Source organism: Pygoscelis adeliae, unplaced genomic scaffold, assembly GCF_000699105.1.
Source record: "Pygoscelis adeliae isolate BGI_AS28 unplaced genomic scaffold, ASM69910v1 Scaffold72, whole genome shotgun sequence".
Taxonomy (NCBI): Eukaryota; Metazoa; Chordata; class Aves; order Sphenisciformes; family Spheniscidae; genus Pygoscelis; species Pygoscelis adeliae.
The window spans coordinates 1,736,646-1,750,663 of record NW_008824286.1 but is presented as its reverse complement, the minus strand read 5'-3'; the positions used below and the strand labels follow the sequence as shown (position 1 = coordinate 1,750,663).

At 46.9% G+C, this 14,018-nt stretch overlaps 1 protein-coding gene across 1 annotated transcript in view; it reads left to right on the top strand.

The window, feature by feature from the left end:
* Positions 1-148: 148 nt before the first annotated feature.
* The window catches only part of ACSS2 (acyl-CoA synthetase short-chain family member 2), a 33,227-nt gene continuing 19,357 nt past the window's right edge, over positions 149-14,018 (top strand). The window contains exon 1 of the mRNA XM_009318656.1: positions 149-342. Coding sequence (XP_009316931.1) covers positions 254-342 — 89 coding nt within the window. The 5' untranslated portion in view covers positions 149-253. The remainder of the gene's footprint in view (positions 343-14,018) is intronic.

Below are 14,018 nucleotides of genomic sequence, written 5' to 3'. Positions count from 1 at the left end.
GGGGGCGTTGGGGCCGCTGTGCCGCGGCGAGCCCCCCGCCCGTGGGGTGCAGGAGTGCGGGGGCTGCCCCTCTCGTTCCTTCAAGCGTTGTCTTCCTTCTCCGTGCCTGTTTGCTGGGTCACGAGCTCTGGCCGTTGCCTTTGCAGAATTTTGGGGTGGCATTGCTAAAGAGTTTTACTGGAAGAGCCAGCACGTGGGACCCTTTCTGAAATACAACTTTGACGTGACGAAGGGGAAGATCTTCATTGAGTGGATGAAAGGGGCGACCACCAACATCTGCTACAACCTCCTGGACAGAAATGTCAATGAGAAGAAACTTGGGGACAAAATTGCTTTTTACTGGTAAATTTCTGTTTTTATTATGGTGTAGAGCGTGTGTAAATATCATGCCAAAGTGTACAAGTGGTGTTGATTTCTGCTGAGGTGAATTAAAACATGGTAAAACCTGGGAGGCTTTAATCTTACAGCAGGTGTTTGCTTTCCGTGTGTTTGAGAAGAGCTGTGCAATGGAGCTTCTCTGCCCATCCTGGGATGCACTGGAGTGGCCCAGCGCAGCGGTGAGGAGTTTTTGACTTCCAGCTCTGCCTTTGCAGTTGCACGTGCTAAAAGCTAAGAGCAGTCAGAGGTATTGAGGCAGGTGCCGCAATTCCCTTGTGAAGTAGGTAGGTGTAGGTAGAGACATGGGATGAGGGACAGCTAACATACAACAGCAAAAAGCAAATTAACCCCAGATCTTCTGTTTTCATGTCTTGTGGGTCTGGCAAATTTCCACTCCTGTGGCAGAAAGGTTCTTCTAAAACCTGAGCTTATTTATTGATTCCTTGTACTTAAACATGGATAATGCCATGGCACTCTCAAAGGCTGGCTTCTCTATGCAGTCTTGGGGAAGAAAAGTTAACTTCTAGCCCTATCTGAAATATGTTTGTGTTTTTTTTACCAGAGTAGTTACTGGTGTTAAAAGCTATGTGAAACTTGACATTTTCATGTTGATGCAAAACGGGTTTCACCAGTGATGTCTGAGATCCAGAACTAATGCTCCCCTGCCGAACTAGCTCAGCTGGCACCACAGCTGTGTCCCCAAACTGAGAACAGTGCTTTGCCCACCTGTGTGTTTTGTGGTTTCCCTTGAACTAGCATGCGTTTATGTTGCATGGGTATGACTGTATGTGGCAGTACAGAAGCAAAATTAAATGTATCGCTTGTTAGGGTGTAATAACTTGTTGGGTGATGGTGACTCCCTTCAGGGGAGCAGCTGGAGAAACTTTACTGTCATTGCAATAAAAATACCAGATGCTCTAACGATGAACAACTGTGCTGCTCTGAGTGATTTTGTGCAGCTGAAGAGTCCCCCCCATGTGTGGCTGGTGTAAAGGTGACTAGGGGCTACCCTGCTACAGAAGGGAACGTTTACACCAGTGTAGTTCTGGCTGTGACTGTAAAATTGGGCTTGTACTGGAGTTTCTATCTACTGCTTCAGTAAAAGAATTACACTTACCACATAGCAAATAATCATGTTGGTGAGACACAGGTGAAATGGTGGAAAGTATTTACTTCCCTGCTAGTTAAGTACATTCTCTAACTCACTCAGATGTAAAATGACTGCAGCTTCTGAATGAAAACTCCTTTGTAAACTCATTGAGGTAAAGGTGTGCTAGCAAACAAAGCCATTTGGCAGGCCAGGGCTGGCAGCTGTGCTGGGATTAATGGACGGAGTGGGTACATTGTTCTTCTTGCATGTAAATCTTTGGGTGACAGTTAGGCAGCAGCCTACAGCTTAAATTTGGTCTTGATGAAGATTTTTCTTGTTAGTTATTCAGGCAGCCTTTGTGGGGGTATTTGTGATGCTGAGCAAAACTTGCAGTGGATATTAAAATGGTGGGTGTCTGTCAGCCGTGGTGTTCACAGTGCTGAAAAATAAGGTGTCTCTTCCTCCTTAGCAGACAGTTTTCCCTGACTATTTTAGGATAAACTCTCCTGGCATGGTTCTGTCACAGGTGACCTGGCACTGGGGTGTCTGGAGCTGTCAGCTGGGAATGTCGGTAGGAGGGACGGAAGAGGCATGCTGAACACGTGTGCGGTACTGATACGTGAGCTTGTGGCACTGAGATCTTGAGGAAGCAGAGCTAAGGGTTCCGACTCGTTAAATTATTCTAGGAGCATGCACATGCCTCTCTGGATGCGTGCTTTTCTTCAATAACAAAATGTTAATTGTTGTCGTCTTGTCCTTTCACATCTGAACAAGCCTGCCTTCCTAAAACACTTGAGATTTGTCACACCGTGTGAAAGCTCAAAAAGGAAATGAAAGCCTCCGAAAGCCAAAGGGGATTCCTAGGAAAAACTTGGATATTTTAAATGGCCAGTTGCTTGCTTCTAAGAATGTCTATTTTGCTAGATAGCAAAAGGTGCTGAGATTATACCAAGGTGTCGGTGACTGCGTGGCTCTGAGAGCTTTGAAAAGATACAGGATTGCAGTCTTTGCTTTCAGAGAGGAGAAATTAGGGAAAAAGCGAATGATGTTTCCAGGCATTACTGAGTGTCTCTGAGAAGAGATGGGTCCTGACAAAACTCAGAGCTGCTGCGCGCTTCTGGCTGTGGCTGTCTGGAGTTTTGCATGGACTGGAAGGAACTGAAGCAGCTCATCTGGATCTGTTACAGCCAAGCTGCTCTGAAGGTTCCTGCATCGCTGCTGGTCCAGGACTGCCCAAATCTGCTCCGCTCAGAGGGTCTAATCCCAAGCCATGTGGGATTGCTCTTTCAGCACAAAGGGCAGTACATGGGATTGCTTCATGCTGCAAAACTTGTACATAGGTGATGTTTACTGTTGCAGTATCATCCTCTTGGTGCTGTTAGGACTATGTAGTTCAAAATGACCATCCTGAGTCGGTAGGAAACACTTGTGTTTTCCCTGTTGCCTGTTTCACTATGGTATCTCTTGCTGCTTGTGAATGTTACAAGTATCTCTGCCCCTGCTGCTTTTGATTCCTCTTTCTCTGTTTGGTATTGCTGATGTGGCCTAAAAAGGAACAGAAGCTCCAGGAAATGTTTCTGATAAAGTGCTGCTTTCAAAAGTGAAGTCTCTTTCATAATTGCTTGGAAAGGCTGAAGTCAATAATGCTGTGGTTACTGTGCAGGTAGATGTCTACGCTGGCTTTCGCAGGCCTTGCAGGCAAAATGCACTGGACAAACTAGCTGGAACTCTGAGGGCACTTGCAGGGGATTTCAAGCAGTGCTGAGGACTTCATCTGTGGTGGGTAGCGTTAATTAGAGCAGGAGCACAGTATGCCTTCACCGTGCTGTAGGCATACCTGTGTTGCATGGACAAACCCTTAGTTCTATGCTGAAATGCTTGTTGATAATCTCAAACATCAGTGTGGGCAGCTTGTGGAGGTAAAAATATAACCAGGTGGGAATTAAAAAAGTAAAATGCTTATTGCAAAACTCTCTCTAATTAGACCCCAGGATGTGAAAGTACTTGGATGAAGCCTTTTCTCTATGTAACCTGTGCATAGCTGAAGCACTAAGTTCTTGCCTTTGTTTCTCAATCCAGTCAGCCCAGCTGCGGTGCTGGTGGTGCCTGGTGGGACCAGGGGACAGAGGCAGGAGGTAGAGCTTGGCACACTATTTTTAGCCTCCCTGTAGCCTAGGTGCATGGGCTTAGCAGGGTGCTGCTGGCTTCTGCCATCTTTGGAAGAGCATATCAATTTTCTGCTTTCTTATGCTTGCATATGAAATAACACATCTAGAAAGGAGGAACAAAGACAGTAAAGACTGCCAGAGCTTACTGGAACTTTGTTTAAACAAAAGAATAACCGCCTATCGCTTCCATTCTGGGCCTAGAACAAACATGACATGCAATGATAAAATGGAGAAGGTGTGGTTTTTTTAGTGTACTAAAGGATTTAAGGGGTGTAGCTGTGATATTTCTTCCACTAAATCTTTCTGTAAGGAAAAAAACAACTATAGAGCATGTTTAAAAAAAAAAAAAAGCAGAACAGTACTCGGGAGCGCTTCTGGAGGTTTTTATTAGGAAGCTGGAAATACTTTTTGGACACAGCCTTCCAGGGAGGATACAGATTGTCACACACTGATTTGGTCTAAATGTGCTGCTGGGGCCAAATGGGACAAGACCACAGCTGCTGGTTCCTGGGGCCCCTGCGGGCTGCCAGTGCACCTCGATCTGGTGGCTGTCTCTCACCATGGAGTGCTTCATTCTGGGATGTGTGATCCCAGAGTTGAGAATGAAGCCAGGTGAAGCTGTGTTTCAGTTGTATTTCTGCTGTAAAGGTTTGGACCTCTTCTGTTTGCAGAAATAGTCTTGCCTTAAACTGCTGAGAACAAAGTGCTTGGTCTGCATAATCCAGATCAGCACCGTGTTTTATTTTTCTCTTTAGACACCTTTGCAGGTATCAGTCTTCCATTACTGTCATATGCACAGATGCTGTGACTGAGGATGCTGGCTGTTAACATCAAGACTTTCAGAATTGCTTAATTGTAGTCAGCTTCTACATGATGCACGCAGCTCTGCTACTCCCGCTGGCTTCAGGACTTTGGAGTGTCCTGCGCCAAACTGACTCTTCATTTCTTTGGTAAATTCCTGGATGACTTGTCATACTTCCAGTGATCCAGCCTCTTTCAACGCTATCTGGTAGTGAAAGCACATCCCTAAATAACACAGGTTGTTTAAAGAACAAAAATTCACCACTGGGAAGGTTGCATTTACTGATACATATCTGCAGGCACATAGCTTTGACTGCTCTCAGCAGCCCACAGACATGTTGCAGGTGCTACCGAACGGCCATACCCAATGCTGCTGTTCCTGTGTTACTACTGTGGAGGGATTGCTTCCGTAGGGAAATTCGAGTCAGCTCTGCAGCAGTGAGAAGCATTACGGAAAAGTTACCATGTGTTTGGTTTATGCTCACAGCACTACCAGGCTCAGCACAGCTACTTTCCCTGATGGGGATTCTCCATGGGAAAGGGGGTGGCCCCACTCAGCCCTGAAAATGAGAGTCTTTCTGGGGTGCATCCTCAGCAATCCATATTATATCCCCATTGCGTGTGCTGAGAGTGGAGTGATAGATTGGTGGTCTTAGCAGATATTAATTATTTTGGAAGCATTGTTGGACAGTACAATGCTCTGCTTCTGGAAATCAGGCAGATTAGGTGCACCTAAAGTAGGTAATAAAAATATGTTGAATGTACTTGCATTTTATTAAGCTATAGATCTTGTACCATCCTTCAAGGGCAATGATAGTTGTAGCTTTCCATCACAGAAAGTGTAGCTGTCTTCTGGTGGGCTTTGTGAAATCTTGCAGCCTGGGAGGGGGTTCACAAAACTGGCTGCATCTGCCTGAATACTTTATAGCGGTGTTTCTCGTAACTCCAAATGAGAACATCTCTGCTTTGTGGGGCCCTCTCTGACTCTGAGCTGGGTGGGAGGTGCAAGAGTGGGAATGGTGGGAGCATCAATAGAAACCTGGTATTAAGGAGTAAAGGGAGTAGCTGTTGTGTATCAGACACATCCAGGTCATGTGCTTTCCTGATTTCTTTGGTGGAATTCTTCCTCTCCCAGTTCTGGGACAGTCACCAACCAGTATGGCTAGTGCTGTGGCAGTAGTGCAAACAGCTGCTGTGTTCAGATGCTCATATATAAGTGCAAACTGGGACAGGAGGGACTTGCAGCTTGTCCCCAGGTGTAGCTCCCTGGCTTTCCTCCATTGGTAGATGGAGTCTCTATCTTCAGCTGTGGGCTTTTCAGAGCAAGGCTGTGCTGGACTTAAAATTAACTGATTTCATGTAATCACTCTGATTGTCCTGCTGTGGGTTTGGTCGTAGATGAGATACGAGAACTGTGCTGCCCCAGGGCAGCATGGTGATGCCTGCTTAAGGGTTTGGAGGTTCTTGGTTTGGCCTGAGGGACTGGAAAACACAGGGATCGTGGTCTGAAGCTTGTTTCCAAAGGCTATATGTGTGTGTGCTGAGACCTGGCATCTGCCAGTTTTCTCCTGTCATATCTCCCAAGTGTTTCTGTTAATGGCTTGCACTTGTGTGCTGCATCCTATGTCCTCTTTATTACTAGTGAAATCTCAGAGATAGTTACCAGGTGAGTGATTGTGCCGAAGGGATGAATTAAATATGTGAGAGCAGCAAAATACCTTCTTCAGACAGGTACTGTCCTGTGGGCTTCCAGTGTGTGGGGTGTGCTTTCCCGGATGCTGTGAATCGGGGTTTTGAGTGTCACATTACTTAGACAGCTGGCAGGCACGGAGTCACTTGAAATTGTTTTTCCCTTCTGAGGGCTAACTTGGAAGCAGAGCTTGACTCATCCGTGTCAGGTATGCATGCTGGTTTGCAGGGAGATGCCGGGAAGGATGGTTGGTTTGATGTTTCGGAGATCTCAAGCCCTGTTCTTGCTCTGTGGAGCCTTTTCAGTCATAGCATGCAGAGCAGGAGCAGGGAGCAGCAAGTGCTCTCAGCCTCACACTTTTCTACTCTGCAGTGCAATGCAGGAAGGGGACAGTTATTAAAGGTTAGTGACTGCTTGATTACAGAGTGCCTGTGGTTTTGCTTGGGCGTTCAGCATTATTGAGGATTTTCACTGGAAGTAGCTTTTGCTGAGCTCAAATTACATGTAATCCTGCTCCTGTAGGCCGAATGGGACTTTCCTCCTCTGTTAAGTCAAGTCTGTAAAGAAAGAAGGCACTCGAGCAGCACTTGGGTGGTTGCTCTGTGGCTGAGCAGTAAGGAAAGGGGTTGTGTAAGCTCTCCTGCTTGGGAACACACACTGGCAGCACCCTTGAATCAGGGGAGCAGCTTTCATTCGGGTTGTGTCAGAGCTGTTTGCTCCCAGCCTTTTGCTCTGAAACCCTTGGTAGCTGCTACGGGCAGGGATACAGCTTTTGTTTATATAAATACAAGGGAATATCCATGAAATATTTGACCAGATAAACAAGTTGGATGCCAGTAAGTGCCCAGGATTAAATGGCATGCGCCCCAGAGGACTGCAGGAACTTGAATGTGAAGTTGCAGAGCTGCTGGCCAGGGTATGCTGTGTGTTATTGCAAAGGACTGCTGTGCCAAGGACTGGGAAGTTGCAAGCCCCGCTGTATCTAGAGAGGGCAATAGAGGGGGTCCTGGGAACCGGTAAATCCAGCTTGCATCCTAGTGGTACGGTGGAATGGGATCACTGTGAGCATGGACCAGTGCAGTCTGCTGGGAAAGGTGATGGAGCTGCTGTAAAGTGAAGTTCTGCTGGCAGACCTGCCAAAGTGCAAGGCGGGTGGCACTGAGCGTGTGGATACGGCTGTTTTCAGACTGCCTTAGTGAGGTTTCCCACAAAGGGTTGTTCAAGAAATTAATTTAACCGTGATGGGAGAAAGGTCTTTCTATGGAGCCTTTCCCTTTGCTTCCTCGCTTTTAATGGTCACTTTTCAGGACCAGCAGCGGGTCCCCCAGGGATCAGTGTTGAAACTGCACTGCTGATGGTGGCCAGGCTCATGTGCCCTCCATAAACAGCATCTCCTGCTGCTGCTCCTGGAGACAAAACACTGGCACCTGGTTCTGACCCAGCATGGTATTTTGTTTTAGTCTAAGAGGGTCTTGGCTGAGCTGCTGCGAACATCCCAGTGCTGAAGTGCAATACTGCCGTGTAAATGAGACCTGTGGCTACCTTTATGTTCTTACTCGGTATTTTTCCCTCATGCTGTTCATTGCTCTGACAGAGGGTCTGGTTCTGTTGATCCAGTACAAGGGACTTAATAATTTTTCATTAATTGCTTCTTGCACCCCTGTCTTAAAATGTTGGCTTATACCCTGTCCAAAGCCACCTTTCTGCATGGTTCTGGGTGTGTAGTTGCACAGCAACTAGCTGGGTGAGTAGAGAGGGGGGGGTGCGCAGACAATAGCTCCCAGATTTTCTCATGTCTATGAAACTTGTATCTTGTAACGCTGGCAGATACTACAGGCACCTTGATATGTTTTATGAATAGTTTGCTTACTGTTGGGAGGGGCACCGTGGTTATGCAATGATGGCATATTGTGAGTATTGGCAGGAGAGGTGAAACTTGGGGTGGATAAATAGAGCTCATGGGCAGAGGATGGTGAACTCCTGTACAGATTCAGGACGTGGAAGATCAGAGCCTTCAGTATGCTCATTGGACTAGAAAACCTGATTATTTTAGCTGTGTGAATGGCTTGTGTGTTCTTCCTTGGCATCCTGGTGTGAATGGAGCAGAAGTGGACAAGGACTTGGGCTCGATGTGGATGAGACTTGCTCCGAGTAGCGGCATTTACAGGGGACAAAGTGATCAGACTTTGCCAAAAGAGATGTGTGTGGGTTCTTGTTCCAAGCACGGCATTTTTCTCATGGGTAGTTGCATTTGTTGTGCCTGGTGGGCTTTCTGTGCCCAGAACTGTTAGGCTGTAGTATTGATTGCCAATGCTTTGACGAGACCTCTTGACTCCCACCAGTGCAATGAGCTTGCCTTTTCCTCCTGTGCCCAGCCCTGCGTCAGAGTTGTTGTGCATGGCTGGAGCAGAGTTTCAGTTCTCTGTTCACATTTCTGCGCATCACGTGTTGTAAATGTTGAAATGTGGTGTGATACGAAATCATGAGCCATGGCAGTTCTCCGTAAATTCGAAGCCCATCATTTCGCAGATGTCACCTCCCTTCTTTAGGGGAATCCCTCAAGGAAATCAGTGGTCTTCCTGGTTACTTTTTCCCACCTGGGTACCTGATAGTGAAGCATGTTTTGCATTCCTGTTGCCGCTGACCATCTTCTAAGACATGTTCCTTGTATTGAACGAGATGACAGTCCAGCAGGTGACATCTGGCCATCGCCTGTAGAGGTTTCTGAGGCATGAAGTTGAAATGTCCACCAAAATCTGATTGAAAGTTTAATTTCCTATCATGGCCTCGATGGATATTGTTTGAGCCTCCATTGAAATCAGCTTTCAGTGTTTCTAGAAGGTCTTGAAAATTTGGCAGTACGCTCCATCCAGAGATGCAGTATTTCCCAAAATGGGGCATTCCCCAGCTGCAGATGGCTTATTGACTATTTTACTTATAGAAACTTCGTCCGGGATATGTTTCATAGCCCGACTGCAAATTGTTTAAACAAAGAATAGCTGTGTTGTGCTGGAAGTAAGCTCTCCTCCCATTGGACTGGTAAAAATAGTCCATGCTCCTGTGAAAAATATTACTTATGGTAATATCTAAAACATCTAAAATGTTTCTTCTCGTGTCAAACTCTTGCATTCTTCTGCAGCGTTCTGTGGATTTGGCTTGCAGGGATAGAAGTGCTGGCTGAGGTCAGCCAGACTCGGTGACCTACTGCGTAAGTCTTGCATATGAGCTCTGCTTGCAACACTACGTAATCATTTTGTTCAAAAAAACGTGAAAATTTCTTTGTTTAAAAATCTTAAACTTTCCTCTAAATAGAATAGGTAAAAAGCTATCGTTTTTCTTCATTGGCTGTTCTCCTGTGCTGTAAAATACTTAAAGTAAGAACATAATTAGAATTAATGCGTATCCTCTTGACTTGATGGTTACTCAATATCAAGCGAGTAGGAAAAATGTGAAGCCACAAAGGAGCAGAATTCCCTTTGCCGCTGAGCAGATACCCGTCAGCGCAGAATGGCTGCTGACACCATCACCGGGGTATTTACATGTGGTCTGTATTACTTGTAAACTGCCTTATCTTGTCAAATGTGGCAAAATAATAGTAGATTTCCCTTGAAGAGGGGCTTGCTGACTGCTGTTGACCCTATCTTCTTTAAAACTGTTACCCTTGAGTGTTCTGGCTCTCAGGTGCGAATGCAGGCTGTTCAAACCCCACCACGTTGACTTTACTCGCTTGCTTGTGTTGGCTGATGAACCAGCAGCGGTGTAAGCTGGGAGGTGTCGGTTCCTTTAGAGATATCTGAGCATCCCACTGTCTAGAGAAAGGGGCTTGAAGTAGATTTTAGGGCGTAGCCTGGCAGGTGAGTGGGAAAATTGGAGGGAATTCTAGAGGGTCAATAAACAAACAAGTGATTTTGGAGCAGTGTCTACCTCCAGCTGGGCTCTGTGCTGTAGGCGTCGCTCAGGGTATGATGAAGTGAACAGTGGTTGGACTGCACAAGATAAATATTACTTCTTTAGATGCCTCTGGTACTTGTTCAGGTTCTGAAAGGCTGCAGATAGAAAGCATAGCTGAGAATGTATTTAATGAGAAGGAAGGGCAGAAAGATTGATGTGGTTTTTCCTATGGGACACTAACAACCATGCAGGGTGTTGGGTGTTTTCTTTGTAGGCTGTGTTTCCATATGGCTATTTTTAAAGGTGGTTAGAAGACCAATTCCCTGATCATAAAGCAGATGGTGGCCCAGTGTCCCTTTAGAAATATGCTCCATTTTAGCTGTTTTGTAAAATACAGGCACAGTAATGCCTGCATTTGAGTCAGTTGGGCTGGAGAGGATGGGCGTTGGGGGCTGGACACAGTGCATGGAGCTCTGCAGAGCACAGGGTTCCTGCTCTGGCACAGCACAGCGCTGTTTGCCAGCCTGGTTTGGGTTTCTTTACAGCAATAGGAACCCATTCATCCTAGGTATGTGGTCAACTTTTAGTTGAGATGGTTTGGCTCAGAGATGGATTTGACAGTGGAGCTTTGTTCAGCCCTGCCTATGTGTAGGGGGGGCACTGGAGGCGAAAATCATAGGGTGGTTTTAATGCAGGTCTCAGTTAACTATGGTTTTAGAAGGTGATGCTGTTAAATTGATAAGATTTTTCTTTTATCTGGGATTTCTGTTGCCAGGTTTACTCAACAGTGTTCTCTCAGTGCTGCCAAATATTTCTGAACATATTGGGAAAACCTTTTCACCAGCCCCTCCCAGGCTATGCTCCATCATTACACAACTTCTATCTTGATCCTTGTTATGATGCAACAGGATTCGAGCATGACTGCAGGGACTGTAGAGGCTGAGCTTTCCGGTAAAGCTTTTACTCGAAAAGCCTCTCAGCCTTCCCAGAACACGTTTGGGTATTTGCTGCCATGCATTACTGTGGTGGGAGATAGGTGCCAGTAAGCATGGGCAGGGCTGGGCAGCCTGTCCTGTTACTATGAAGTGTTCTCATGAAGGTTTTTTGCAAACCCGCTTCAGCCCCCCACCCCCGGCTCCCTCCTGGAGTCAGTGGTGCAGACCCTGCTGGAGACCCTTCTGCTTTGGGCAGTATCTGTAGGACCGTTTCCATATTGAACACTCCATGCAAATACAAGCATTTTTTTCCAATGAAATGGTGTCTTTTTCTGATTATCTTGCACAGCTGGTCTCTCCAAACGTCACATTTCAGTGTAATCTGTTTTCTCAAGGACAGATTTTAAAGGGCTCTCTCTACTTGAGAGAGTGCTGTTCCTGTGTCAGATGGGATAAGCAAGGCTGGGGCTGGAGGGAGAAATCGTATTTTTTCAGTCTTGGCAGCTGTTGTTCCCAAACCACCAAGCTGCCTCCAGACAGACACTTCTTCAGGCCACAGGTTTCCTGGGTCGCCTGGGAACAGCCAAGGCCAAATGGCAGCAGGAGGTTTGTGAGCAGCTGGTAGCCGGGGTAGCTGAGCATGCAGCCCGTGCATGCTAGCGCAGGCGTCAGAAAGGCCCGGGGCTCTCGCTGCCCATGAAGCATGCACGTGAGCCTGTTCCCCAGATGGCAGGAGCTCATCCCTGCCAAGCTCTGCCTGGCATTTCGGCTGCTCTAATTCTGGACACGGGGTGGATCGGGAAGCTGTGAGCTTGTTTGGCTGCCCCCAGTGACCTTGCATGTGAGGACGTGCCACCATGCAGGAGCCTGCGGTAGAGGAAAGCTCCTTCCTTCTTGTACCATGCTCTGGGGACAGGCTGCTGGTGGAGCAGGAGCTGGAGAACTTGCTGACTCCATCTCATGCTTCTCATGCACTGGCTTGGTCCCATGCTTAGGAGGGGTTTTGGGCTCTGAGTGTGTTTTAGTTTAGATGGCACCAGAGATGTTTTAGGGCGGACATTCCCACAGTCTCCGTCTCTGCTCTAGTGGAGGCTTTCTGCAGTTCCCCACTGTGCAAATTCTCCCCGTGACGTTGCATCATCTGAGAAAGGGTCCTTTTTCTGTCCCATCATTGTTTTCAGACTGGGAGTCCCTGTTTCCTTAAGGGTGCTTTCCATGAGCTAAAATGCAGAGCCTTTTTCCTGCATTAGGCAAAACTGCTCTGTGGGCTGCCATTGCCTCTCTATCGGTCAGGGAACAAAACCTGGTGGCTTTGAGGTGGTTTTCTTTGCTCTGAAAACTTACCTTCCAGGTGCCCCGCACCCCAGCTGTGCTTGATAACTTTGGGTCAGTGCTTTTATTTGAGGGTAATGTGGTCACAGGAGCTTAGAGGAGAAACTAAAATGATCTTCAGCCTCTTTGATCCTCAGTGGGAGTGTTTACAGGGGTCATATAGGCTTTGGCTTTGTGCCCTAGTTTGCTTTGGTCTGTGATTTTTTTTTTTTCCCTGTTTGTGACTGCCTGTGAATCTGCAGATGGTTTGGCAGATCTTGAAAATGTGTAACACTTCACTTGCTCGGCTTCATTTCATCATTTTCTCCTGTACACCAGCTTCTCTTAGTGGTGTTTATAACCCTTGCAAACCACAATTATCATTGGCAATTACCCTGAAAACCATAATTCCCACCGATGCAACCTGTGCTTCTTGCTGCTCTGTGCCAGTGCTGAGGCAGAGTTGCACAGGGAAGCTGTATTCATCTGTTACTCAAACAGATCATGCATATAATTGTTACTTAGAAATCTGGTGAAAGAGAGAAACCAAACAGCATTGCTGATTCACTTCTGGGTAAGCTTTGCTTGGTCTGTTTGGGTACTCTGGGAAGTGTGCATCTTGGCCACCAAGCTGTAGCAGATTAAGAAATTACCACCCCTCCCTACTGCTTGTTATCCTACAGCTGAGATGGGCTCAGCTTGCTTGGATGGGCAATGTAAGGCTTGCTTAGTTATGTGATGAGTGGTTGAAGCAGACCAGTGCTTTGAAAAGTCCTGTAGTCAGCCCTGATGCTTGGCAGAGTACAGTAACTTCTTAACCTGCTTTGGTGCAAATACCCCCAAAAAAATCTGGCCACAGCTTCCCTCTCCCACTCTGCTGCTCTGCATCCCTTACTACTCCACAGGGTCAACGCTCGAGTTAATGTGGCTCTCAAGAAATCCTTGCCTGCTCCTACAAACCGTTTTCCCTACTGCACAATTTATGTGCAACACTAAATCTTTTGCTTAGCCGATGTGGGTCACTCACACAGAGAAGCTTAACCTTGATTTAGCTACATGGGCACCAGGTCAAATAGGTGTGCAGCTCTGCATTGCAAGGTCAAAGTCCCAGCTGAGCAGGCAGTCAGTCCATGATCCTCCTGTAAGTGTGGCTTTACCATGAAGGTGATAAGTGTTCAGGTTTCCCACCTGAAATTTTCTTCCCTCCCCGCCTAGGGTGACTTCTCCATGTGATCGTTTCTTGCTGAGATGGCTGGTAGGGCCACCGGAGGCATGTGCCGTGGGGCTTGTGTGTGTCACGGGGCCTGTTCAGAAGTGGAGACCCCTTTATTTTAACTGCTGGCAGAAGGGAGCAGTATGATAAGTGCTCTGCAGAGCCTGTGCTTCCTCTAATATGTTGACAGGGACCTATTTTGTGCAGACCTTGGCACCGCTGTCCTGCACACCACTGTGGTGATGGTCCCTGATGCCCTTGGGTTATCTGGTCCTGGCAATGAATGGCTGCAGGCAGCTAGAAAGCTATCATCTCTGCTAGAAACCTGACTTCTTCAACAAAGCACTGATTTCTAGGAGAAAACCTGCCTCGGAAGGTCCCCAGTTGTGCATCTGTGTGTTTAGTTTAAAGGACTTGCATTTACTTTGTTGATGGGTGGGTCATGGAGACCATATGGCCAAAAAATGCCTTCCTCCAGCTGAGTGTGCACGCAACATGCAGTACGTAAAACATGAGCTTCTCAAGTGCTAAAAAACGCAAA